We start from the raw sequence: 26,979 nt of genomic DNA on the forward strand, positions 1-26,979 counted from the left end.
TTTTTCCTGGATTTTCTCCCATGTCCTTTACCAGAAACATGAGCCTGAGCTGGGACTTGACGAGATGAGGATCCTTTTCCACTGTCAGAGTTTTTAGGGATCTTAAAATGGGTGCCTAGGGGGGTGGGACTACTCCTGGTGTGGCTGGAGGCTATTTAATGTGTAGGCTGCTTTCTGCAATTAGTACTGAGCAGGCACCCTGTGCCATGGGCTGGTAGCTAGTGAGGTTTTGTCTGCCATGGATGGAAAAGCCTGATCTTTTCTACAGTAACTGCTGTTCATGGAGCAGTCTTTTCCAGAGAGCATGCAGGATTTCTGTCTGTCATGTTAGGGAGGTACAATAGAGAGGAGAATGCTTTTTCTGTGTTTTAGAGGGTTAGACCCGAGTGACTGACAGGTCAGGTGCTGACCTGAGCTTGGTTTCACAGAGGCAGAGGGTCAGATGGAAACAGGTGGCAATTAGAATGGGTACATCACGTTACATCCGTGGCGGACACCCAGGGATGCTCAGGGGGCTGTGAATCATCCCAGCGTACCATATTTCCCTCACCAAAGGCAGTCCTCTTTTCTCTGCTACTCTGGCAGCTAAGCCAGGCTCATCATATGGGTATAGTCCCACAGGGAAGGCTTCTTCCATGGTAGGAACAGAGCTTCATTCTAAACTCCACCAAACCGAGATTATCTGCATAGCAAATGTGCTTGTATACCAGGATAAAAGCAGCCACATGGGAATTTACAGCAAGATATCCAAATGACTGAGAACTCCTGTCCTAAATCCATTCAACTGGTCTCTGCAGACAAATACACAGTGTAGGGATGATATCCTATGCATGCTATTGTATGCTGAATGAGGCCACCTGTATTTGGAAAACACTGTCTTCTGGTTCCTCTTCCTGTTGCTGGTTGCTTACATCTTTTTAAATAACAGCAATTTCCTACTTGGCAGCCTGTAGCCCTACTGGACCAATGTATGATTCCTGCAGTGTGGCCATCAACTGATCTAGATCTAGATCTTGATCTCCTCAAGGCTGTGGGTATGGCATCTGTCCCAGCAGGCCACAAGTCCGTGGGTTTTGGCTCTTTGCATCATATTTTGCCATTCTGTATCATTTCACAACAAGGGGAATGGGAGCATCAGGGCCATTGCTCAGGTTGACTATTGCTCAGGTTTAATGGTCACCGTGGTGTCCCAGGGCAAGGACACACAGGACGAAAGCCCTGAAAGGACTTCGCAGTGAAATCCCCTATACCTCGTGTTCCTGGGAGCTACAATGTCTGTCCCAGCTCACCAGCTCGCCAGGTAAGCGAGACTATGGAAATTATGGTGGGAAATGTAGTCTAGAGGAAACCCAGCCAGAAAAACTTCTCATGAATAGCAGCACAGCAAAATTGTTGCAGATTCTGGTTAATGCTATACTGACGAAACTTAACATCTCGGCTCGACTTCACAAACTTAGGCTTTCATCCTAAGGAAGCCAAACTGAAATTAAATATCATTTGGCTTGTTGGCTTCTTTGTTGTTTGCTCCCAAGGAAAGAAGGAACTCTCTGAAACAGTTCCCTGCAGAAAATTCCAAGTTCGCAGAAATTGCATTTCCCTGCCCGAAAGAGCTATTTCGGTGAGAACTCCCAGTCAGCTCCAAAGCTCAGTTATTTAGGGGCGAGCTTATGTGGAGATGTCAGCGGTGTAGCCAACTATTAGCTGTTAGCTGCAGAATTTGATCTCTTACATATTTCTCTTTAATAGAAACAGAGCCATCGACAGACTCGGTGGTTATTTGTGTTTCAGATAACTCCCTGCCCTCAGCTTGGGGAAACCATCATCGTTTCCTTATGCCCAAGGAACGATTTATTTAAAGCAATAGTCTCTCCATCTAATAACTACCATAAACAACATGTTGAGATGTCAGAAAGCCCACGGCTGGAGAAAACCTATTTCCTCTGGGAGGAAGCTGTCCCAGGGGGCATCAGCTGGAGATGGAGCAGTGACTTAGGGTCATGGTACATGTCCCTCTGCTCCTATGGGTGCTCATCTGCTTTTGTTTTTTCCGTGTCCAGAGAGGACCAGCTCCTCTCGTGTCCCTCCTGGGGACAGAGCTCTGCCCTCTTGGGTGTGACCCAGAAGCCCACAGGGGAAGTGGAGACACCTGGTGATGCTGGCATGTGCTTAACAGAGCCAGCAGCTGTGGCCAGGCCTGTAATTTCCCGCAGATCAAAGGCATGGTTGAAAGCAGCTATTTAGCACCGAGACGGAGCATTTCGGTGTGCATTTCCTGGGCCAAACCCATTTCTTTCCAAGGAAGAGATGTGCTGACCTGACATATCTCCTAGGGCATCTCCAGATGCTGGGTGAGTGCCATTCCCAGCTGATGACTCCTCCCTGCTCCATGGCTCCTGACACGGGCTCCACGTCACCATCTCCCTTCTCATGGTCCTCAGCTCAAGACAGCCCTGGTTAAAACTACCCCTGATATAATATCTTGGGGCTTTTTTTTTTTTTTTTTACTTTTTTTTTTTTTTTTTGACTCTGCATGTGGAAGGCAGCTGTCAATTAGCAGCTGAAAAAAAAAAAAAAAAAAGCAGCCTGCAGTGCTAATGAGAGCAAACCTAATAGAGACCTCTTCCAAATTGTTCCCATCCATTTTTCAGGGCTTTTAATTGCTGTCATATTAGGAGAATGCCAGAAGGAAAACACGAGGGAAAAGCCCCATTCAGAGGTAGATTCCTCTCTGCCAGGACTGGCTCAGAGGCAGCCTCCTCCCCTGAATTTCATTTACAGGAGCTTCTCAAGTCTTCTCCAAAGTTACATTTAGGCCTGGGCCCCAGCCAGCTCCTATAATATTTCCCCTGCAGCGAGGATGGGAATGGGGGCCCTTCATTTCATACCAACCTCCGCAGCCGTACCGAAGGCTGGGGACGGATGCCATCTCCCACTGTGCTGCATTTTGTCTCTGTGTTTTGGACAGGATGTAGTTGAAAGGGGGATTATTATCTACGGAAACAGCAACAGCGAGATACTCGATATTTCTAAATTCTTACCCAATAAAGGCTTCCTAATTATTATGCTGGTAAGGCTAGGTGTGCTGGCCACTGTGGACAGTGAGCAGGCTGATTAAAACACGAGAAATACGGGGATTATTAGAGAGGGCAGCCACAAGACCGTGCACCACGGCCGCCCCAGCTCGGGGAGCTTCCTGCTGCCTGCGGCTGATAAGGAGGCCCCGAGCCCACAGATTCACCCCGCTGCCAGTGCCAGGAGGGGACGGGAAGGGAGGGGATGCAGTTTCCTGATGCTCCAGAGCCAGCTGGGATTGAGTTACGTTATTCATTACTGGTTGTTATTACTGGGTTTGAAATCCCAGCACAGTGCACACTGGGGATGTCCCTTTGCAGGGACGTGGGGAGAAGCAGAGAGGGACACAGCTGCTCACATCAGCTGTGGGGGTGTTGGGATGGTGCTGGTGGCCAGGATGTGGTGAGGGGGCTCCTAAGATGTTACAGCCCTTGGGGCAAAGGGGCTACACATCCCTTTGAGGTCCTCCTAGCCAAAAAAGCCTCTCCTCCCCATGACGCTCGGCCCTTCCTGCATCTCACCAGCATGGCCTGAGTAGGGGCTTTAAAGGCACCAAGCGTGCCTTTATGACCTCGGGACAGTAGCAGCACAGCAAAATAAACTTTCCCCAGCTGCACCCTCCTGGAAACCAGCCTGCTCAGGAGTGCAACATCCCGGCTGAAACTCCCGCAGCACACTGTGGGTTGCTCCATCCACCAGTCCGCGCGAGATGAAGCCCGTTTCCCCCCCAGATTCCTGGAATACCAAACGCCGGGGAGGACCCGGAGCATTCCCCCAGGTCCAAGCTCCATCTGTCCCAGACTGAGCTCACCCAGACCATCTGCGGGGTCACGATCCGCAGCGCTGCCGACAGCGCACGTGTGTGCACGCGGGGTGACGATGGGGCCGGAGCGGTCCGAGCCAGCCATCTGTTCCACTAAACGCCACGTGTGCTCACTGTTTTTAACAGGGAACTGAGCAAAACAACCCCTCGTGAGGCAACAGCTCGCCAAGTCCTCAAAAATCATCCTGGGCAGAAAGGTAAAGGGGGCAGAGAGCTGGTGCTGCGCAGCGAGGGAGAGCCGGACACGCACACCGGGGCTGTTCACAGCTTTCCAGCACCACAGGGAGGACACAGCCCTGGCCGAGAGGGCAAGCTGCAGGAGGGCTCTGCTTTATTTATGCTCAATATGTGCCGAGGAGAAGCAGGGGACACAAATCCAGGAGCTGGGCAGGTTCAGGAAGGCAGCACTCAGAGAGACCTTAGGAGACATCCAGGAGCAGAGCCAGGTTTCAGGTACAGAATGATTTATATATTTATTTATTTGCATATGGTTTGGGGTTTTTTTTCTTAGCAGCAGTGCTTCCATTTTTCTGCTTGGCCACCTGCTCTAAGGACAGCCGCCTGAGGTCTCACACCTGTGTGTGGTTAGCGTTTAAAGCAGACCTAGGTTAAAAGTGGACTTCTCCACATGCCAGAGGAGGGGAAACATCTTCCCTCAGTGCTAGCAAGCAGCAGGACAGACCTTGGGGCAGCAGGACAGGGTCTGGGGACACCAAATTGTCACTCCATCCCCAGCTGCTCTTCATCCAGACCCTGTTTTCCCTAAGCCCTTTATTCTCATGGATGTTATTAGGTGGCAGAAACCCTGTGCTTGCTGACATCCAAGCCTTGTCTTGGCTGCAAGAGGAGCTGATTTCTCCCACCGCCTACCAGGTGGATGCAGCACGATGTGGCAGCCCTTCCCGTGACAGCTTTTCCATGCTGGAAGGCTGTTATCATGCCCCTCTGCCTTGCTATCCCGGGCTAGACTAAACACAGCCAACTGCCTCATCCGTCCCTCGTAGCTCATGGCTTCTCAGCCTCTTGTCACTCTTGCTGGCTGTCTCTGGATTGTCTCCAAGTTGCCTCCGTCTTTCTTGCTGTCAGCCCTATTAAATTTGGGTGCTTGCATCACGGTGGGGCTCAGCACCACCGCCAGGCGTGGGCTAAGACATGACAACTCCGGCAACGCCAAGTGGGGAGAAGAAATGCAGCGAGCCCTCCAGGTTTATGTCAGCGAAGCAGAACAACAAGAAGTGATTGCTTCCAAGAAACCTCCCTGAAACCTGCGATCCAAAATACTTTCCATGCCTCTGTTGCTCAACAGCATGCCAGCATTCTCCAGGGGAAATGGTTTTCTTTCCATGGAGCGCAGCGCTTTCACGGCACTCCTCGGGAAAGGGAGAGGTACTGGTGACTGCAGGGTTTTGGGGCCATTCACTAATGGGATGTGGTCTCCATTTCCTCCCGTCCTATCCCGGGTGCCCCTTGGTCAGGAGGTAGGGATGGTGACACTGATGTTGTCCTGTTGTTCCCTGCAGTAGACTGCTCCTGACAGCTATGAGTCCTTCTGGGAACGTGTTAGGGTTACTTCATCTCCCTGCACTTCCCCAGGCCTCCAGGCAAAGGGCTGGCTCACTCTCTGGGCTCGGCAGAAATGGTTGATGTCTGTCACAGCTCTGTTGCTGCTACTTTTTCAGGTTTTGGTCAAAAAGCAGTGAAAGCCCCCCAAAATGTGAAAGATGAAGGTTCGGGCTTGTCTCCTCTGTGGGTACAAATTGACCCAAGCTCGTTGACTTCAACAGAGCTGTGGAGGCACTTTTATAATCAGCTCTATAAATAAAGGGTCAGGGAAAAATGATGAATGAGACCTGGAGTTATCTATCCAGCCAGGGTGGATTACTCACAGGCACTGTGCGTAACTGATCTTGAAAATAAATTCCAGCTAAATACTTTAAAAACTTGAAGGAGGGGGGGAGTGGAGGTGAAACAAGCTGAGCTTCAGGCAGCCCTTAAAATTAACTCTTCCAACCTCTGTCCAGCAGCAGAAGAGGAGAAATCTGTCCCGTGTGTCCCTTCACAAAGAGCAGGCTGTGGTGGGTGAAAAGTCAGCAGTTGACCTCTGCTTATTGACACCTGCTTGGGCTTCCAAGGGCAAATTCAGTCCCCGTCGCATTTTCAGGGCATTTTCCAGCCAGCTCCACTTGGAGAGATGTTAGGGCAGACACGAGGGCTACGAAAATCCAGCTCCAGAGATGTGCTTCATCAGGACAAAGCTGAACTTAATTAGGGCTGCCTGGAAGGTTTTCTCTGCAAAGCTCCCCTCATGCAAAACAGAGCTTGAGTCGAAGAGGGAAGATTATTAGGGATTTTAGAAACAGGGTGGATGCTGTCATCGAAAATGCATTCTTCAAACAAATGCTCCTTTGGGGGCTTTGAAGTGCTTCAGTTATTTATTCATTCGACTGTCAATGAAACATTTTTACAGAAAACTGCTCTAGCAATGGAGCCTTTCCAGGCATGGTGGGGTGATGGATTGCTGTTCTGTATGAAAATCAGTTAAAATTTCTCAGCCTTCCATTCAAACAGGAGACTTCTATCACTGGCACAGCAGTTGATCAAATCACCATCATGCTTTAAACTCAACAACCTCCAGTAACCTAATAAAGATATATTTAAAATGTATATGACTGGTTATATGTAATTTAACAAATGTATTCCTCCTGCTCCTTAGCCTGACTTTACACAGAAGACATTTTAACAGCTTGAGTGATGTTGCTTTTATGATGCGCGAGTCATTTTACCAAACAGCATGATAAAAGTTTGCTCAGGCAGGAATTTCATTAACTTCAGGGTCCTTGTTGCACTTAGCGGCATTGCTCTTGGCATGCAAGAATAATGGGTTCCAGGGCCTGGAATCTCCATTATTTTCCATCCACTTTATTTAAAAACCATTGGACGGATTATAAAAGGCTGCTAAACAATGAACATGCTGTTGTTGCTTATTGCTTGTTGCTGTGCCCAGATGTTTGGTGTTGCAGGGTTCCCTAAGAACACTTCGGGGTGCCACAGAAGGAAAGGCATTCGGTAGAACAATTCCTAATTGTTATGATTTATTTATTTTTTTGGCCCTCTCCTGCTGAAATGTGGCTGCACCTCTTCCCTTCCAGCCATGCACACAATGTGCGAGGGGGACAGAGGGGTGTGATGGGGTCTGGGGGTGCAGGATCACCAGCCCTATGCCTCCCCAGCCTGCATTAAGGTCGGTACCATACAAAGTGACCACGTGCATGGTGCCCACCTGCTTTTTTTAAAAAAAAAAACTTTCAGGAGATGGAAACTGAACTCTGGACTCCCTTGGGCACCTTGAAATATATATTTATGGGCGAGGGATGAATAGTGCCTTGTAGTGGCCATGTTGTCAGAGCCCACAAGCTGGCTCTGCTCCGCTTGCCAGCCTTTTTATGGGTCCCTGCTCCATGGTTAGTGTAAATTAGAGAAGACTCCAAAATAAATAGCCTCCTTCTGTGCTCATGAGCAGGTCATGCACGTGGGGAATGCCACGTACTGTAAATAAATGGCTAATAAAAGCACAGTGTTCTTGCAGAATAAATAGCTCGGTGGCTTAAATTAAATAGTTACGTCCACAGCCGGTGAAATATGGAGATGCTGGGTCTGTCCCAAAATACCTTCCTGGGGAGTGGGTTCTGGAAAATTTGGGAATTAAGGTATAAATTATTAAGGCTAAAACACATCAGCATGGCAAAACACAGGCTAACGCAGGGAAAGCCACTCGCCGTAACAGTGACATTCAAAGAAGCGGGGAAAGTAGCAATTTAGTAATAATTTGCTAAAATTACATATTTTTTTTTGCATTCAGCTTTCGCTGACGGACTTTTCAAGATCATTAAATAAATGTCACAGGAACTCTGGAGGTGGCGAGTAATCAGAGCAACTGGGAGAGCTGAAACGGCTGCAAGGGCAAAGAAAATATTTTGCAAAGGAAACATCGCTGAACTCTTCCACGGAAGACAAAGGAGGTGAAAAAGGAGAAACTTTCTGTTTCATTTTGAATGGATATTTTTCCGCTCATGTTGCTTTCCGGAAGACAAAAAAATGTCAGCAGAAATGCTTTCATCAAAAGGTAATTCTGCTCGAAATGTCTGGCGGGTGAAGAGAGGCTTTCATCTCTCGGCTCTCCCCGCTGACGGCCGGGACAAGTCACCTTTTCCAGCAGGGGAGCTGGGATGGAGCGAGCTGTTTTTTTCAGGGACACCGGCATCGAGCTGTCCTTGAGGTCAGGCCTTTTTTGCCGGGCACACGCAGTGCTCTGTGCCAGCTCACAGGCAGAAGTATAAGTGGAATTTAGGGAGCTTATTTATTGGCCTCCTGCTCCAGCCCTTAGTCTGGAAACCATTTGAGGAAAATTGATCGAATGATTATGTTATGAGTTGTGCTCTTGCCGTTGTTATTGTCATAAACTCTTACAGTTCCTCATTTATGGAGTGTGCATGTCTCTTTTTTTTTTTTTTTTTCTTTTAGCCCAGGAATTATTTTAATGCTGGATGATACTGCTTCAGCCTTTCTCACAGCCACCTTCCCTTTATCGATTATTCTATTCCTTTCAAACCGAACGGCACAGCCTGTGCTAGAAGCCCATCTCCCCACACTGCTCTCATGTTATTGATGTAAAACCGGCTGTTTCCAGACAGAAGCAGAGCACAGACCCAGGGACAGTGTTCCCCAAACCCCACAGAAACATCCTCCCATCAGGCTGATTGAGGAATTAAGAAGAAGTCACAAAACCCACTGTGAGAGAATTAAATCGGAGCGGACAATGGCAATGCTAATTGCCTGGCAAGCTTTTACTCAGCACTCAGAGGATTTTTTTTCCAGCTGGCTATGTCCAGCCTTATCCCTCCCGGCACGGAGGCAGGTTTACAATGGGATTACGCTGGCTGTGGCTCTCTGCCCCTTTGCCAAACGGCTCCTTTCGGATGTCTCCCAGCATCAGAGGGCTCACGCGTGTCTAGCACTGGGAAACCCACCCTTAAGGACCTACATTTAACCTCCTCTTTAATCCCTTTTTCCCTCGTGCACCTCCTCTGATGATGCTCAGTCCCTTGGGAAATGCCCAGAGATGCTACATGTTGACTTGGTCAGGGTCCACTCGATTTGGTTTTGGCATATATAGTGCCACAAGGAAAATCCTGGTAAAAACTAACATTTTGAGATGCCAAGAGGAGGTGAAGTGCTGCAGGAGCATCTTTGCCATGCCCCCAGCCTCTGCTCCTGATGCCCAGTCCCTGTCACACGATGCTACTGCCCAGAACCCCTCTGCTCTTCACTATACCCTTCTCCTTTTGCTCTCCTCCAACTTCTTTTTCCTAAAAATTCATTTTACATAAACTCCCCATCTCACCCAGCACCAGCCAGCTGGCCTGACCTTCCTGGGAGAAATTAATGAGGGATAAAACCCAACCGTGCTGCAGATAAAGGCTCATCCGAAGCCTCTCCAGCTTCACGCTTGCCTTAGACCCCAGTGGAGGGTATTGGGGGGAGCGAGGAGAAATATCAGGATTCCTTTACGGGGAGCAGAAGACCACGGGGCATCATGCTGGGCATGTGGGTTGGGGTGGATGGGCTCCATCCTCGCCAGGTCACCACATCCTGACTCCGTGCACAGGGCACGGGGAGGCTTTGGCAGTGGGCAAACCCCCTGCAGTTGATGGAAGACTTGCTTTGCAGTTAAACAAAGCCTCTCCCGGAGCCTGCTTGCCCTCCCCAAGGAACAAAATATTTATACAAATGTATCAGGCTTGTTATAAAACCCAAACTTCTCTAATGAAAAACTTTTGCTCGGAGAAGCAAACTCCCCGGCTTTGCGGTGAGGGATCCCGGGCAGGCATTTCGCCGGGTGACCGCAGGGAGAGGGACTGCAGATCTGTTTCCACCTGCTGCTTCCTCAGGGAGCAAAAATAATCTCCTTGCTCTCGGATCCTGCCACCACCTCTAACTGAGCTCATCGCTGCCCGCCGGCACTCGCTGCTTCGCAGTGACAGCTCTGGCGTGGGCTTTGACCGCACAGAGAGCCCACTGTAAACAGAGAAATTCGGGCCAAAACTAGGCTGATGAACAGCCTCCATGTGTAAAAACCTGTCATTTTCCATGAGTGTTTGCAAACGGAAGGGTCTTCATCTTTCCTCCCTGGTTTCTATTTCTTCTGTTGTTTTTTCCATGAAATAAAAGGAGAGGGAAAAGAGAACATTTGTTGTTTTGGTTTGCCTGATGGAGTTAGATTCCTTTCCCTGAGATTTTTTTTTTTCCTCTCGCTTTGTATCCACCTCGCTTCCTTTTCAGAACCGCCTTATTCCAGCATTTATGGAAACTATGTGGCAGAAGACCAGAAGGATTTTTTTTTCCCCTGTCCTTGCTTCAAGAGGTACTTCCCCTGCAGTCATGTCTACAAAGACAAGTGGAAATTTGGGATGGAAAGGACATGTTGTGTTGTCTTTTGTGCTCCTGCCAAGGCAAGATCTACCTGTATGGTAGATCTTCCCAGGAAAGGAAGCTTTGGTTTTAGCTTTACCCTTATCTGCTTCTGCTGCCCCTGTGCTTGCACCCCTGTAAAATGACCTGAGAACATCCCCTTGCTACGTGCATGCACCAAACCCAGTAAAATCCACCTGAAATCACAAAGGTTAAGCATTTTAAGTCCCAGTTTAAAGCCTCTGTGTTTGCCTGAACAGAGTGTCTGCTTCCACACTGCTCACCCTGCAGGGCTGATCACACTCCAGCTGCATTAGCAAGGGCAAAAATCTGTTCAGCTGCACACAACCAGCACAGCATAAAGACTTTTGCTGATGCCGGCTGGGATCCTGCTTTGGCAGCTCCTTGTCTGTTGTTTTTTTCATGTGCACACAGTGCAAAGGCTTGGAGGGAAATGCTGACATTGAGGACAGGCAGCAAACTGCTTGGTGCAGCAGAGCATCAGCACCTCGCTCATGCTCCCCCCGTTGGGGGGATGCTCACGGGGACCCCTGCGTGGCGAGCACACCTGGATGGAGGGGCCAGCTGTTAACAGAAGACAAAGGACCCATTGCAGAGTGGGTTTGGAGTAACTGGGACCAAATTCTGGCAGCTCATTGCAAGCATCAAGGCCGCTCCTGTGCCAGCAGCGATGGGTGACGTGCCCGAACACTGTGCACGGGCACAGGCAGGTGGCTGGGGCTTGGGAAGGAGCCGTAACGAGGCATCACAGACACAAGGTCTTCTTTGTCAGGATGTCATGGAGAGGGAGACAGAAGAAGGAGAAGAGTGACTGCGGGAGAGGCTTGAGCACAGCTGCCTGGACTCCTTACCCCCCGCAGATCAAAGCCCGCCTTTCTAATTGCGCCTGTTATTACGCTCACCCAAACGCTCTCCCAGAGTCCCGGAGGCTTTGCAGGGGGAACAGGTGTTTGCAACACGCATGCGATTACAGGAGATTAGCGGGTTTAAAAGCCTGCCCTGGGAGACACTGTCATGCATCATGCTCCCGTCACGACGGCCAGGAGGTTTGCTGGCATGGGGTTGGGGACAATGCCATGGGGCAGCCTTGGGCAGAGGCATGTCCTCACCCCATTCCCCAAAATGCTCCCATGCTGGGCAAAGGATGCCCCTTCTATTCCCCCAAATTTCCCCCCAAACACCCTGTGCTGGACTTGGGATTTCCCCTTCTCCATTCCCCCAAATCTAGGGGATTTCTGGGATTTCCAATCAAGAGAGCTGTGTGGTGGAAGTGCAGTGAGGAGAAGTGATATTCTGCTGCTCAAAGTTATCCAAGGTCTTCATTTGGATTAAAATATGCAGAGAACAAAAACCGCTGGCCGAGGAGCTGGGGCTGTTTGGGAGGGGACAGAAACTTGGCCAAGGATCCTGTGGAATGAAGCAAAAACAGGAAAATGCATAGACATGCCTCGAAAGTCATGAAAACAATGTTTAGGTTAAATACACAGAGGGTCTCCTTTTCCCTTCGCAGGTTAAGAAGGGGCAGCCCGTGCCTCTAGAGCTGCTGGCAGAACTGGTCACCCCTGCTCATTCCCTGCTCGATCCAGGCAGGTTGCTTTGCCATGGCCCCATATGAATGGTGGGAGGAAGGGGACGAGGTCCCCTTCGTGTCCTTCCCTGCACATTGCTCTAAGTTAAATACGGTGCCTGAGCAGCGCTGTAAACACCTGCGTATAAAGTGCCACCTAACACAGAACAGCACATTAAATTTGCGGGATCCACTTTATTCGGAAAGCCAACAGAGCACAAGCAGCACTCAACGTTGCATTAAACTGTCCTGCGGTAATAAAAAGCAAGCAAGGCATTTCCAGCAAACAGGGTTCTCAGGCTGGAGTTGAAAGAACAGGGATGAAGCAGGGAAAATACCAATCCCCTAGAGAGCTCTTGGTTTATTGGAGTTGAAAATGATGCCCTATAAAAACAAACAAACAAAAATAAATAAAAAAAAAATATGGAGGGGAGAATTAATAGATTGGAAAAATAACTTGGACTTTCTTAGTGATGCCCCCAGCCCGCTGCTCTTTGTGGGATGCTCCAAATGCCCCAACACTGGAGCAAGCACACAGGGCGTCCCCATGTCAGGGTGTTCCCAAACCATCCCTGAGCTGTTTGGGTTGGCTGCTGGTGCTTCGTGAATATCACAAGGGGGGACCTGGTCGCAGGCTGCGACCTCACGTTGAGCACTCGGAAAAGGGCTCGGCGTAGGAAATGGGCTCCTCCGGCACGCCAGCCGCTCGCCGCTTCCTTTCCGCTGCGCACAGCTCGTAAAAACGAGGCGTTTGTCCACTCTGATTGCAGGGGCTGGTGTAAAACAGGCTTTGATGTAATGGGAGGAAATAATGTATTTAGGTACAGCCTTTAGTCCGGTCGGACGCAGCTCATATAAATCAGGGTACTGAGGAGATGGGGAAGGGTGTGGAGAAGTTAAACTTGACCCTTTACCGCCGTTTTCTTTAACTTTCACATTAAATTAACTTTCCTATTGTTCCGTATCAGTGTGCTGAATCTTATTTTCCCCATAATGATTCTTTTGTTCCCCTGAAAAGCTTTTGAACGAGATGAGAAAGGGAAACCTTTTGTAATCATCACTGCAGAGCGTGCCTTCAGATCCCAGTCAGCTCACGAAAGCAGCTGGGGAAATACAGCCCTGCCCCAACACCCCTGGTAATCTTTCTTGGAAATGGCTTGGTGTGACTCTGAGAACAAAGAACCGCTCCTTGGGACGGCTCGGCCCTGCAGAACTAGGACCCATTTTGGCTGCTGCATTAAAATTCATACGGGGCGTAAATGAGTTTCTGAGATGTTCGTGCCATCACCGCCATAAGGAGCTGAATAAAAATCACATTAAATATACTTTACACTTCCGCAACAGCTGGAAGCCAAGACTTAAAGTGCTTTTCAATCCCACGGGCCAAAGGCAAAACCAGGATCCTTTCAGTACAAGGAGATTTCCCATTAATTTAACCTGGCCAGATTTGCTGCGGGACAGATTCTCCTACGTGCTGGTCTATGTTCCCAGGCTGGGCTTTTATTTTGGTGCTTAAATTGAAGAGAAGCTCCCAAATAGAACAAATGACCCCGTGATGGCCGGGATGGCAGGTTGACCCACCTCGGTCACTGTCTGGAGGTGCAGGATGGTGCTCATAAAGCCATCGGTGCGGATGGGACGGGACAGAGGGGTTGGGAAGCACACGAGTGCGCTTCAGGAGCGGGGAATTTGTGGATGGATCCTGCAGGATGGGACTTGAAGGCTTGGGGAGAGGTGGTCAATGCGCTGACCGAGGCCTGGCAAACGCCTCTTGCAATGGACTGGAGCATAACCCTCCACAAACCAGCAAGAGAAAAATGAGAAAGAAAAACCCAAACCCGAAGCCTGATCCAAGCTCTCAGTCCGTCCTCCATAAAGGGTCCAGAAAGGAGCCATCCCCTGAACTTTGTTATTGTGTTTTGGTTACAATGCAGCCTTCTTTTACGTGTTAATCATTAAACCATGCTGAGCCTGGGGCTGATTTCATGGTTCCTTTTCAGGGTAAAATTCTCCATTCGCTAAGCTAGTCTGAACAGAGCTGAAGGAAAAATCAAAATTAATTTTTCCTGACAAGATTATTTCATTGAGAAGTTTTCAGACATCGACACTTTTGGTGATGCTGAGAGCGTAAAAAATGCAAAAAAAAAAAAAGCAAAAAAAAAAAAAATCCCCTCTAACATATTTCCTCCCCCATACTGCTATCACATCCTTATGCAGCTTTTGAAAATTTTGTCCTGCAACCAAAATGGTCAAATTTGCCTTAATGAAGCTACCTCCTAATGAAAACTGACCCATGCGTGATAACCCTCCACATATGGCTGTGCTACCTCTCCTTGCACTGGGTGTCTGGGGACATTTTTCTGTATTAACCAGCTTCGTCCCCTCCCGAAAGCAAATAATTTGAGCTCTTTGGACATCCCTGGCTTGGAACTGCACTGTGTGAGCAGGAGACGTCTCCTCGCCCAATGCTTGGCCTTGTCCCTGACAATTTAACACAGTCAGGGAAAAAGCTTGGCCCCAGGGGAAGAAAACCTCTTGGGAAGCAGTCATCAGGCCTCCAGTAAAAGAGATTTTGGCTTTTTGAGGGGCAGAAATCGTCCAAGGAGTTCACCTCCTGGCCATGGTTTTGGTGCATCACGGGCTTGCAGGGGGATGTCCCCGGGGCAGGAGGTGTGGTGAAGGGGGAGATGAGAGGCAGGAGAAGAGGGATGGGGGGAAAAAAAAGAATAAATAAATAAATAAATATGGAGAAACAGTATTTCTGGCTACTTCCACACAGAGACATTGCTTGTATCAGTGGTCCTGGTGGCTTTGGGAGGCTCAGCTAACAGCACTGGAAAGCACCGCTTCCTCCCTTGTCCCAAAAGCTTAATGAAAGACTGAAAAAAATAAACAAAAATGGCCTGGCTGCCCCAAAATAGAAAGAGTTTCTGGCATGAAAGGAGAGCGCGACATTCGGAGGTGGCCGGGAGCTGCACTGGGGAGAAGCAGAGCACCGCGGCAAAACCTCCGTCCTATTTCTTCGGACTTTTCTGCATTTCCCTTGCAGCCAGTGCCCTCTCGTGGGAAGCGCTCACAAACCAGCCCGATTTTGATCATTTTTTCCCAATCTCTGGAGCAATTGATCGCCCAGGTGAGAGGAGGAGCATGCCACAGAGCCATGGCTTTGCCCAGGCCTGTGAGTGCCACCGGGGGAGGCCTTTGAAGGCAAAGCTGGGTTTCAGGGCCTGGAGGGCTCAAGCGAAGGCTGTGGGGTTTGTAGGGGTGCCCAAGACCCCCCAGGCCCCTGCCCATGTGTGTGCTTGCTCGCTGTGAATCAACGTGTGGCCCTGAGGGCTCATTAAGGATGGCTAATTAACCATGGAAACCCTCTGTCCCCATCGGCTCCCATTCCAGGTCAAGGAGGGAGGGATTGCCTGTGGGCAAGGGACTAAACACATCTTGGGGTGCTTGCCTCCACGGACAGCATTATGACTCTGTCCTGTCATGGGGGATGTCCCACTGCTGCCCCCCACTCCAAAAATTGAGAGAATTGGGAGCGTGAGCAGCAGGTGAGAGCAGCACAGGGCCCAGCACAGCAAAGGGCCCTGGGGACAGGGGCGGCTGGCAGTGGGAGCAGCTGTGCCCTGGTTCTTCCCTTCTCCAACCCAAAAGCGCCGAGACCATCACCAGGGAGCCTGTTTTTGGTGCAAATGCTGATTTATAGGATAGGTGTAGCCATATGTATGTATGGTTATGTAAATGGACACATATATCCTCTAAACATGTGTGTATGGGGATATATATATGAGGGTATATGTATATATGGAGGTATGGGAACATTTATATATGGAAGTATGGGGATATATATATATATAGGGATATATATATGGGGATATATATATATATATGGAGGTATATATATGGGGAGATATATATATATATGGAGGTACGGAGGTATATATATGGGGATATATATGTGGAGGTATATATGGAGAAATATAGGGAGGTATACATGGTTATGTATATGCAGTATATATATGGACATATGTAAATGGAGTACATATGTGGCTATATCCATATATATACATGGATGATATCCAAATATATATAAATATGCATATATAGATGGACATACCCCATATACATACGTATACAGATACATGGATATACTCCATATACCTACATAAATATCCATATACATACATGGATATACCCCATATACATACGTATATATATACATACACAGATATATCTGTATATATGCATGGATATACCCCATATACATATATATATATCCATATATATACATGGATGTACTCCATATGCATACATATATATGGTTATATCTGCGTACATACATAGATATACCCCATATCCATACATATATGTATAAATACAGGGATATATGCATATATATACACGGATATACCCTTGTACATAGCTATATGTACCCACATACACACAGGGACGCACTCTTTACACATAAATTCTTTAATATTCACACCCACGCCCCTCTGGCCCCGCCCCCGGCGCTGGCCCCGCCCTCCCCGCAGTCCTCCAGAGCATAAGAGCTGCGGGGCAGAGCGGCCCGCTTGGCGCTGCGGGCGGAAGTACGGTGGGTGTGCGCCGGAAGTGAGGGCAGCCGGGGCCGCCGCCTGCTGTGAGGAGGAGGAGGAGGAGGCGGCGGGGGGAAGATGCCGGTGGCGGTGATGGCGGAGGGCGCCTTCAGCTTCAGGAAGCTGCTGGAGCAGTGCGAGACGCAGGAGCTCGAGGTGGGGACGCGGGGTGTCCCCCTCTGTGGGCTCACCGCTGCTCTCAGCCCGCGGCCGCTCCGCTGCGGGCCTGTGGCGTGCCCGGGGGTGGGGCTGTGAGGGGGATTTTTGGGGGGGGGGGGGGAACTGAAGTTCAGATCAAGGTAAATCAAATCACGAGTGCCTAGAACAGTTTGTGAGGAGATATGAAGATGGTTACCACTTCCCTGAGCAAGAGCTAGAACATAGCGTGGTGAAATGGCACTTCCTTGTCGATGCAGCAAAACAAAGCTAAATTCTCTAACTAAAACTTCAGGAGTGCACAAGTTACTCTGCATAGAAAGATACAACTATTTACAAAGTACTGCAGCAACTTGTCCACAGCTGTTACCTGATGTGAAATCAGCAACTGCCTAGGAGTGCTTGGTTTTACTGAACTTAGCTGCTTGCTTAGTTGGTAAGATGTCCTGCTTTTAAAAAATCTAACTAAATTCCTTGTGCCTGTTTTTTAGGCCCCTGGAGGAATTGCTACGCCTCTTGTTTATGGCCAGCTTCTGGCTTTATACCTGTTGCATAATGACATGTAAGTGGCTTGTATTAATCTTCAATTTCAGGTAGCGGATTTGTTACTGTTAGGCTGATCAGGGTTGACCTGTAGCTGCCAGAATGCTAATGGTTTGTTGTGGGATTAACAAAATGCATGTAGGTAATGCTGTGTTCTTGAAGTAAATTAAAGTCCAGACTTCAGCCTCACAGCCCCTTACTCTGTTGGAATATTTTCCTCTCTTGGCTCTTGTCCACCTTCCGTAACCGAAGGGGCAGATTTCAGTTGTTTAAGTGGTGAAATGGGCTCAACTGGAAAGCGTTGAACACTTCGGTGTTTGATTTGTGGCTTTTCCAAGCTTTACTCACTTTGAATAAGATTGCAGGCTGCTGCTTGTGTCTACAGCGTGATAGACAGCTTTAAACTAAAAATGAGGGACACTGATGGTTTAAAGAAGTTAAATCTGCATCTGGGTCCATCTGAATAATCTTTTAAATTTAGTCTGGTGGGCTGTTACTGCATCCCTGTATGAACTTGATTCTTTGCATTTAGTTTTATTGATGTGCTGCTGGTTACTTGTTCTGGCAGAGTAAAAACACTGCTGCATTCGATGACAAAGCCAAAGCTAATGTCAGGGTGGTGATTCCATGATTTGAGTGTTTTCTTGCATTGTAGCTGTATGTTATTTTGGGGCAAAATTCCATTCTGTGCTGATGTTGAATATTAGCTTTAGTTAATTCTGACTTGGTGTTGTAGAACTGTGCTTTAATAAGATGCAGTGAATCTTATTTTCTGTTTTGTGTTTTAAATCTTTTGGAGCATTTCTAATCAGTTCCATTCTAGATTTCCTCAGCTGTGCTCTAAAGATCGATGACTAGATATTTCAATTAAATGCATGTGAGAAAGCTGAGTTGAGAAGAGCAAGCACTCTAAATCTTTGATCCCCAAAGCAGGGTGCAGGCACACTACGAACACTTTCTTGTACTACTAACAAATAATGTTAAGCTGGAATTGCATTTTTGGCTCATCATTTTAAGGTTCTATTTCTGTGTTTTATATCAGTACAAAATTACATCTGTATAATTTCTAAATACACGTGTATTGGTGGTGGTGGTGCTTAGAAAGGTTTTACTGATAAGTGCATGATCCAAGTTTGGAGACCACCAGTCTAAATGACAACTGACTGTAAAAAGTTAGTTGTGCATGTGTTTGTTCAATTTCCAACTGTTCCAAAAACAGTGCAAACCTAACTTTTGTGAAGTTCTCCTTGTGGTAGAAATGTGGAAAACCTCTTCTCAGCTTTTATTCAATGAGTCAGTTAATGAACTACTTTGTTGTGACTGTCATGTCTTCTTGAAAATAACTTTTTTCTACTTCATCAAACATAAAAGGAATTATTTGAAAGCACCAAGATTGTGCCATGCTTGTGTTAATTTTAACATCTGAACCAATCTTTGGTGTCCCCTTGTAGCAAACATTTGGTCACTGAGAAGCATTTTTTTAACTTCCTTTTTCTAGGAATAATGCACGATATCTTTGGAAAAGAATTCCTCCTGCTATTAAATCTGTAAGTACTTCATAAAATGCCAGCTGATACTAAAACAGTTTTGTGTAAGCTTGCACATGATGATTTTTTTCCCCTCCAAGGATTCTATTTGGTGAGTAGCTTTGGGCTGTTCTCTGCTGTGAGCTGCATGTCCAGCAGATGGCATACTGGTCTTCCTAAAGTCTTCTAGTTGCAGATCTGACTATTCTCTCTTCCTTACAAAGTAACCTGTGATGCAGGATTCTGTAAACCTGGAGTTCTTCTTTGAAAGCCTTGTGGTAAGGGGTAGTCAGCTGGAGGAACGCAACAGCTGTGTTCTGAATACCTGATTCTGAGGTGGGGCCACATTCCACCTGAAGGTGTAAAATACCTTGTGCAGTGAAATGCAACTTCAGATAAATTGCACCATCAGATTTAACTTTCTGAAGGCACTTTAGTTTGCATTGCATGTGGATCAAAGACATATGTTGAGCATTTAGCTAAATATACTAGGAATGCCTCCAAACCTTGTTTCAGTTTGAGATGTTTTCTCAAGGAAACAATTGGGGTCGTATATTTTACAAGAAACAAGTGCTCTGTAGTCCTGAATTAAGAAGTCTCAGGGTCAAGATGGGACCTGTCACATGGTTCTGAAAGATTTTTTTTCTTGGAAAAAAAATAATTATATCAGTTCAGTCAGCAGTTGGCTGAACCAAATCTTATCTGGGCTTTCTCTGAAACTTGCTGTGTTTGAACAGCAATGTTCTGTGAGTAGCTGGTCTGTTTTTTAGGTGTAATTTGCATTTGGTGTGAAGCAACATTCTTATGGGGGGGGAAATTTGTTGCATGGGTTATTTCAGGAAGGTTACACCTCTGAAAACATAGCATTTTACATTGGTAAAATGGTCATTGCAGAGAACAGACAACTATGGATTAACTGTTTTTTGTCTCAACAGGCAAATGCTGAACTTGGTGCAGTTTGGTCAGTAGGCCAACGAATCTGGCAAAGAGACTTCCCAGGAATCTATACAACAATCAGTGCGCACCAGTGGTCTGAGACCATTCAACCAATCATGGAAGCACTTAGAGGTACCTTAATTTTTTTTGTTCTTGACAAGCAACAGCTTAGTATCATTATAAACCAAAGGTACATTGTTGCCAAGCATTTGTCTGTTTTAATTAAGGGATCTCAGGTATCAGGTGTAAATGAAAAAAGCTCATTAGAAAAACTTTTAGGGATGACTTAGAATGCTTTTATTTATCGTGTCTGGTTGTGTATTCTTTCTTACTGGATTTTCACACGGTGTTTGGCTCTGTAATAGCAAAATGGGCTACTAAGCACTCAACTTTATCCAACTCGTTTAACCAGAAGCGTAGGCAGCTTGGTTTGACATTTCAGAACCTTGTGATGCTTATGAAAGTTTCTTTTAAGTGTGGCTTTAAACAAATGCTTTAGTAGTTACAGGCTGTATAATAGTAACATGCAAATAAACAGTCTTGCTACTAGAGGGCGCTACAGGCTGCAAAAAATCTTCCAAGTTGTTTTGCAATAATTTCTGTGAGTTTTAGGAACAACTGATCTGTAGGTGCTTTGGTACTAAAGAAGATGTGGGGGTAAAAGAAATGATTATAACTAATTGCTATTTTTCATGATTTTCTGATTCAGAACTATTTGAGAAATCCATTTCAAATGGCAAATGCAGTCAAAAGTGGAGTTCCTCAAACTGCAGTTTACATCCTGGTGGTAGTGCAAACAACATTTTGAAGTTAAAAGCAATCTGACAGATTTTGCCATGGACATAAGCAAGCTATTGTCAGTATCTGCTGACTGAGACTTGAACAAATTGTGGGAAGGAAGGGGGAACTTTGAGGTTTTAGTGGTTTTCCCAAATGGATTGTGTCCTGTTTGGATTGGAAACATTTTCTGAGGTTTCTTGGCTATGGAGATTAGTATGTCTGCTTACATTTATCTCTTTTTAGATGCAACTAGGAGGCGAGCTTTTGGACTGGTTTCTCAAGCATATACATCAATAGTTGCAGATGATTTTGCAGCCTTTGTTGGGCTTCCTGTAGAAGAAGCTGTGAAAGGTACTTTCTGCTAATTCCCTGAGTAACTTTTCTGCAAAAAATTGAGATCAGAGAGCCATAAGTGGTAAATGTATGTGTATATATATATATAGCCTGAGTTTATTTTAGAGGGAGTTGATGAGACAGTGCATAGAGGTAAATGGCTTAGTTTTAGATAAATGTTTCCGTTTTACTTGCTACCAGTTACCTTTATCCCCTTCTACCTGTGGAAGTGTCAAAGCAATTCACTGGTAAACAGAGTAAAGGTAGTGGGCTAAACTGGTTTCATGTGCTATTACTTTCAAGAGCTTGCTTGTTGAACTAAATGTCTAAATACTTATGAGAAATGTCTCGGTTATAGCATATAGGCAGCATACAGAGATGCTTTTCTACTGGTCTTAGTGTATATCTGTTTTGTTTCTAACAGCTGTATAAGATTTGTTCTTAAAAACTTTAAAAATGTCTTTTCAGGTGTGTTAGAACAGGGCTGGCAAGCAGACTTTTCCACTCGTATGGTAATGCCTAAAAAGCCAGGTGGGTGGAGCTGTTGTTTCACTGGACATTGAATTTACCATTCTAATAACTATGCAATAGTTTCTAATTAAAATTTTGCATAATGTTATTTCAGATATTTTATGTGGACTTATGCAGCTGTAAAACATGGGATGTTTATGAAATGTAGGAAGTACAGAGTAGTGGGTTTTGTTTGGTCTTACAAGCAGTCTGGATTAAACTAAATCCTCAAATTAACATTTTTAAACAAAAGCAGACAGGATATGCTGACTTCTCCAGCTCCTCCTCTGCTGCTGGCTCTGACTCATTGGAACATAAGTTGGATGACCTCAAATGACATGTCTTAATCTAATAAAGATGAGTAAAAATATACCATTTTTGAACCTGAGAACTTTTCCAGAAGTTAAACTTCTTTAGGCAGGGATTTAGTAGATCTTTGTGCTGAGGACCTCAACTTGTTGGTATAATTTCCTTTGCTTTTTAAAGCTTTTTTCTATGGAATCTTTTAACTGTCTTGGTGTTGATAATGATCTGTGTTGCTGCAAAGCTCAGCCTGCAAAAACACTTTTTCATAGTGGTATCGACGGCTGTTTTCTGTTTGAGGCAAAGATAAATGTTAAGCTGTGAAGGCGGAGATAAAATGACTGCTCTTAAGCTGTACAGTACTACTCTAGAAGCAGGAGCCAAATTGCCATGGATCTAAAGAGAACATAACCAACCAGAGTCCTGAGCTCTTTGACCATTTTTTTTCATGAACTAGTTGCAAAATAAGCTGTTTTGAGAGCTAGTTACGTGTGGTTCTTTTCCAAAAATGAGCGCAAGAGCTACTATTGGGACAAAAGAAAGAGGCAGGAGGTGTTCACTGTTCTGAAGCTGCATGTCTAGTTCACTGAGCACTGGGTATTGTATGTTTTAAACATGAACTAAAACCTGGGCAATGAACAGGCTTAGTTTTAACTACCTGTTTATCCAGGTTTGGCTTGGTGCATATAATCATTTCAAACTGGTCCATGGGGCTAACTTCTGTTACGTTTTTTCTGTAGGTGCGCTGGAAGCTTCCTTTAACAGATTTATTCCTTCATCAGGTACTTCCTGTTTGTGTACAATTTGCTTGCATATGTTGAAGACTTGCATGATTAATATGATTAGTTTCATAACTCAGCATCACAGAATAGGAAGATTCAATTGGACTGCTTAAATGTTTCTCCCTCGGTCTTCTCTTCCCCTTACATACCAATCTGCAATTTAAATGGTGCTCAAGATTCACACTTACACAGCTGATTCCAGAGCAGGAGTAGGCAGTCGCTGTGAAACAAAAAGGGGGTTGGCTGAAATTTCTCATGAAAAGGCAGTTTCTTCACAAAGCAGCTCTGAGTAGGCTTCATTGCTTTCCTGAGGAGGGATTTCTGAAGTCTTCTGTGTGTAAGAAAACATTTTTCTCAAAGCGCAGCTGTAGGTTGGGGTGTGTTGTATTTTGTCATGCTGATTCCCAGAATAGTTTCTTTTATGAGAAGTAACAGTAGATCTGAATTGGTGGCTTGTTGTGTCTAACACAGTTGCCAGAAGTGTCTTCAGTTTACAGATTTAGTTTGAAGAGCTAGGGTCTTGCTTCTTGAAACTATTCTAAGCAGTATGTCTTGTTCAACTACTGCTAACTTTTCAGGAAGAATAAATGATGCAATTTGCTTGACTTTTTTCATTTTTGATTTTTATTCCTGCCATGTCTACCTGGTTCTAGCCACTTGTCTTCCATCCTGTCCTTAAACTGTAGTTCCACATTGGTGTTTGTTTAAGCATCTCCATGTGCACTGCATTCTCCTGCAACCTGTGCAGTGTTTTGTTAGTCAGGTAACCCAGTGGATCTGTGACATCTTCAGTATGCCAGCTTGTAAGGAAAGGAGCACCTGAAGAGCTCCAGCAGCATTTTTATTCAAGTGCAGGGAATATTCAATAATCACAGATCCCAGTATATGCAAAAAATTTTTGAAGCCTGCTGACAACTGGAACTTGGTAGAAGTATCTTTGCTGTTTTGTAATTCTTGTGACTTAGTTGTGCAGATCACAGAAAAGTATTTTATCAGCTAATGCTGCATAGGCAGAAGTTACAGTTCAGATGTGCCCCCTTAAGATTCTCATGTGTTTAATATTTTCCATTGACTTACTTTCTTAATTTTATTAATGCTGTGTTTTTGACTTTCGTTATTTTTTTCTAGAACCTGCTCCCGTTCCACCAATTCCAAATGAACAGCAGTTGGCCAGATTGACCGACTATGTGGCTTTCCTTGAAAATTGATTATCCTGCTTCTCTATCCAGAGCAACTTGGGAATCCTGTGTACTGACAGTTGTAGAAATCTAAGACTTATTTTGGCATCTGTTAAATGTTGCAGCATCCCTTACTCAAATGTGTAAAGTATATAATGTATGTTATCCCAGTTTGTGTTTGCCAAAGCCAAGATAGCATCCTAAACAGTTCTTTAACTCCTGTAATTTTTGTTCAGTAGGTACACAGCAGTATTACTTTAAGGTTTTTTTACTGTCCTGTAGCCAAGAGATGCAAAACTTTTTTTTCAGGTTTATCAGAAAAGGAGAAGAAAAGCTTTGAGGAATGAAGCAGGTTAAGTGTACTGGGGAATTAATGTTACTGGGTTACCTGCTTCTATGGTGAGCACTGCTGTGCTTATCGCAGGTCAGTTGTGTGTTGATCTAAAGTACAAAGAATGGAAGACTGCTATCCATATCTGTAGAGAGCAAATGTTTTGATGAAACAGTAACTTAAATAAGAAAACTATTTACAGTAACCCTTTTGCAAGTCTATTTGTGACATTTTTTTATAGTTGAACTTTTTTTTCTTGTCAATCTTTCTGATTTGTTGAATCTTCCATTTTGTTTTGTGAGAAATTTCACATCAGGCATGTTCTTATGGCAGAGTAATTGATGCTCACCTTGAGGAAGAATTTTACTTTTTGGAAGGTTTTATTTTTGAGTGAGCGCACATAGGACACTAGAGTTTTTGCTTGGGAACTGTACCCCTTAGAGCCTGTCATGACATGTTTCTTTTCAGTATGCTGAGCCAGGATCTGCTACGAATGACTCCTACCTGCCTAAGCTTTTGGGATTGGTCCTGCAGTTACTGGAAAGGAATTTGAAAATCAGAGTAGGTGTTCTGGAGTAGAGGCCAGTCAGGGTAGGGATGATATTTTATGCTGCAGCATCAGTTTGAAGAACAGATTTCCTGTACCAGAGCACTGCTTTGTTAATTTTTAAGTTGAGAGTGGATTTTAGAAGCAAGACTTTTATTCCCTGGCTTCTTATCCTTCTTATGCTGGTAAAAAGACTGTGGGAGAATAGTGGTGCTCTAAAGGGCAGTGCATGCTTTCACTTCTCACCCCCCATTCTTCAACATATTCAGTGGTTTTGTCATTGAAGATGGCAGGTGTGCTCTATATTTTGATTGTTTTTCCAGTGTGTACTACCTACTGTACATTCCCTTGCGGGAATGTGTTAGGGAGGAATTGTAAACTGTGCACTGCTGCTTTGAGAGCTCCCTTTATGTGTAAACATTTAGTCAAAGTGATTATTTATTTGAAACCCACCTAAGACTTGGATTTCTTAAGATGATGCAGATTTATTTTCAGTGATATTAAAGAATGCGTTTACATTGATCTTGTGTGCTTGATTTTTAATTTTCCTTAGAGTAAAATTCTGGTTTGGCTAGTTTTTTAATGGATTCTTATTGGCCTACTTTGTATAGGGCTAGTTACAGGTTAGTGCAATGCTTTGTGCCTAAACAGGTATTCAGAACAGCTTCATGTACAGCAATTGTATGAGTTTATATTAAAAACAAAATACTGATGCCACACAGGAGTCTTGTAAAAATGTTTGAAGGTGTAAAGTACTTGAACTAGGTGAAAACTTCCCCTTCTGTGCATGTACTGGGCAACGCTGTTGCAGTTTTTGTGCAGGACATGGAAACAATCCTTTCAGTAACAGAAGTTGAACATGATTGCTAACTTGGCTAAATACTTGGCTAATTACTGACATGGCTAATTACTTGCATTTAAGTGTTAATAGGAGAAGAGGACTGTGTATGCTGTTAATCTGACTAAAGTATAGTAGCTTGGCTCTTTTCTCCAGTGCTAGCAAGCTCATCACTTTGGAATAGGATCTGGTCTGCTGCAAAATTAAAACTGGCTTTTAACTTTGGGTGTGGGATTAACTTGTTTCTTGTCTTGAGTTCTGTCTCTCAGCTTTGCTGTTATGTTTTGTCTTTGTAACCCAAACTGTTCCAGATCTCTTATCCTCGTTGCCTTTTTTGGGAGTTTCTGGTTTCCTGTCAGTTTTTAAGTCCATCTGCTTGTTACTGTTCTAATAGTGGATATAGCATGGCTTACCACAGTGGCAGTGTATCTTGTTTTTTTTTCCTGATCCTTTTGAAGATTGCCTTTGTTCTACCATCTTTAGAACACTGCTCTGTTCTCAGAGTAATAGTGACAGTTATTTCAGTATCTTTCATTAGTAGTGATAATGAGTTTGTGCATCATTGCATATCCATATTCAGTTTTTTTCCCTCTGGTTAATGCGATACATGCATGGATAACAAACAAATGCACAGTGAAACAGTCGGTAAAATTAAGGTGTTTCTGGTCTCTGCAATCAGAATTTATTATCACTTGAGTAACTTCAGTGTTTACATTCTTGCCTTGCTAGTGTAAATAAGTTTTGAATATAGCAGGTTTTGTGATTGGTGGTGGTCTCATTTGTTATAAGAACTAAACTCCCTGCTACTCAACCAGTCACTGATATATGGATAGATCTTTCCCATTAGCTTGCAGAGGTTTTTTGGGGGGAAAAAAATCACTATGTGAAGTAGGGCACTCAATCCACATCTGTTGATTCTTCCTGGAAAAAGCTAGCAGATTTGAAGCTGCATTCAAAATGCAACTCCACACTTCTCAGAAATACTTCTCTCCTTTTTCCACTAGCACAAACGCTTTTTGATTCTCCTGTATAGATACTAAACACCCTGACTTGATTTTCAGGTTTAAATAGGCAGGTGAGGAGTGGGCTGAGTCTTAATACCTCTAGCTCATTTATGAAGTTGTAAATGTTAGTGGTGTTGGAGCCAAATGAAATGCTCTGCTTAGTGTCTGAGCAAGGCAAATGGGACAAGCTGCTGTATTCATGTTAATTTGGACTTAAACTAATGTATCATTGGCAGTACACTAAGATACAGCTTAAAACAAATGCCTTTGTGGGCAATATTATTGATAACTGTCATGGGACCTTTAATGAACTTATTTGGCTTGTATTGAGCTAATATAAGGCAAAAGTACAAATTTTGCAATGTGCTCTTCAAATCAGTGAGCCTTTTCTCATTTTGTAGCTGACTATCAGCTGGTTCACAATACCTCCAAATAGGGAATTTACATCCATTGGCAGGTGTAGCTTAATCCTCCGTGGAGGTTGCAATGTGCTGTCCTGAATAACTTAGTGTCTGAGGTTAGTTATCCCATAGCGCCTCAGAGTGGGAAGGAGGGCTATCTCAGAGTACTCTGAAATGATGGGGTTCAGTTTTGAAGTACTGGATCAGTGTTTGGAGTTACAGCAGATAAGTGAATTTCACTTAGATGTAGTGGCTGAAGGCA

The 26,979-nt window shown here is 45.1% G+C and overlaps 1 protein-coding gene and 1 long non-coding RNA gene across 4 annotated transcripts; both read left to right on the plus strand.

Moving 5' to 3' along the window:
• Nucleotides 1–2,333: 2,333 nt before the first annotated feature.
• On the plus strand, nt 2,334–13,974 carry LOC110353914 (uncharacterized). 3 transcript variants are annotated; one of them, XR_011810766.1, is made up of 3 exons: nt 2,334–2,348; nt 4,022–4,348; nt 7,755–8,375. It is a non-coding gene; the product is annotated as an uncharacterized lncRNA (long non-coding RNA). The 3 variants fall into 3 exon arrangements; XR_011810767.1 differs by lacking the exon at nt 2,334–2,348 and adding an exon at nt 8,417–13,974 and having other exon boundaries at nt 3,885–4,348; nt 7,755–8,018; XR_002405134.3 differs by lacking the exon at nt 2,334–2,348 and having other exon boundaries at nt 3,315–4,348.
• A 2,560-nt stretch (nt 13,975–16,534) lies between these two features.
• Nucleotides 16,535–24,996, plus strand: COPS8 (COP9 signalosome subunit 8). The gene is made up of 8 exons (XM_027461488.3): nt 16,535–16,705; nt 17,197–17,267; nt 18,747–18,795; nt 19,710–19,842; nt 20,734–20,841; nt 21,292–21,354; nt 22,377–22,418; nt 23,547–24,996. The coding sequence occupies exons 1-8, from the start codon at nt 16,628–16,630 to the stop codon at nt 23,624–23,626; spliced, it is 624 nt and encodes a 207-aa protein (XP_027317289.1). The 5' UTR covers nt 16,535–16,627; the 3' UTR covers nt 23,627–24,996.
• Nucleotides 24,997–26,979: the final 1,983 nt, after the last annotated feature.

Source organism: Anas platyrhynchos, chromosome 7, assembly GCF_047663525.1.
Source record: "Anas platyrhynchos isolate ZD024472 breed Pekin duck chromosome 7, IASCAAS_PekinDuck_T2T, whole genome shotgun sequence".
Lineage (NCBI taxonomy): Eukaryota > Metazoa > Chordata > Aves > Anseriformes > Anatidae > Anas > Anas platyrhynchos.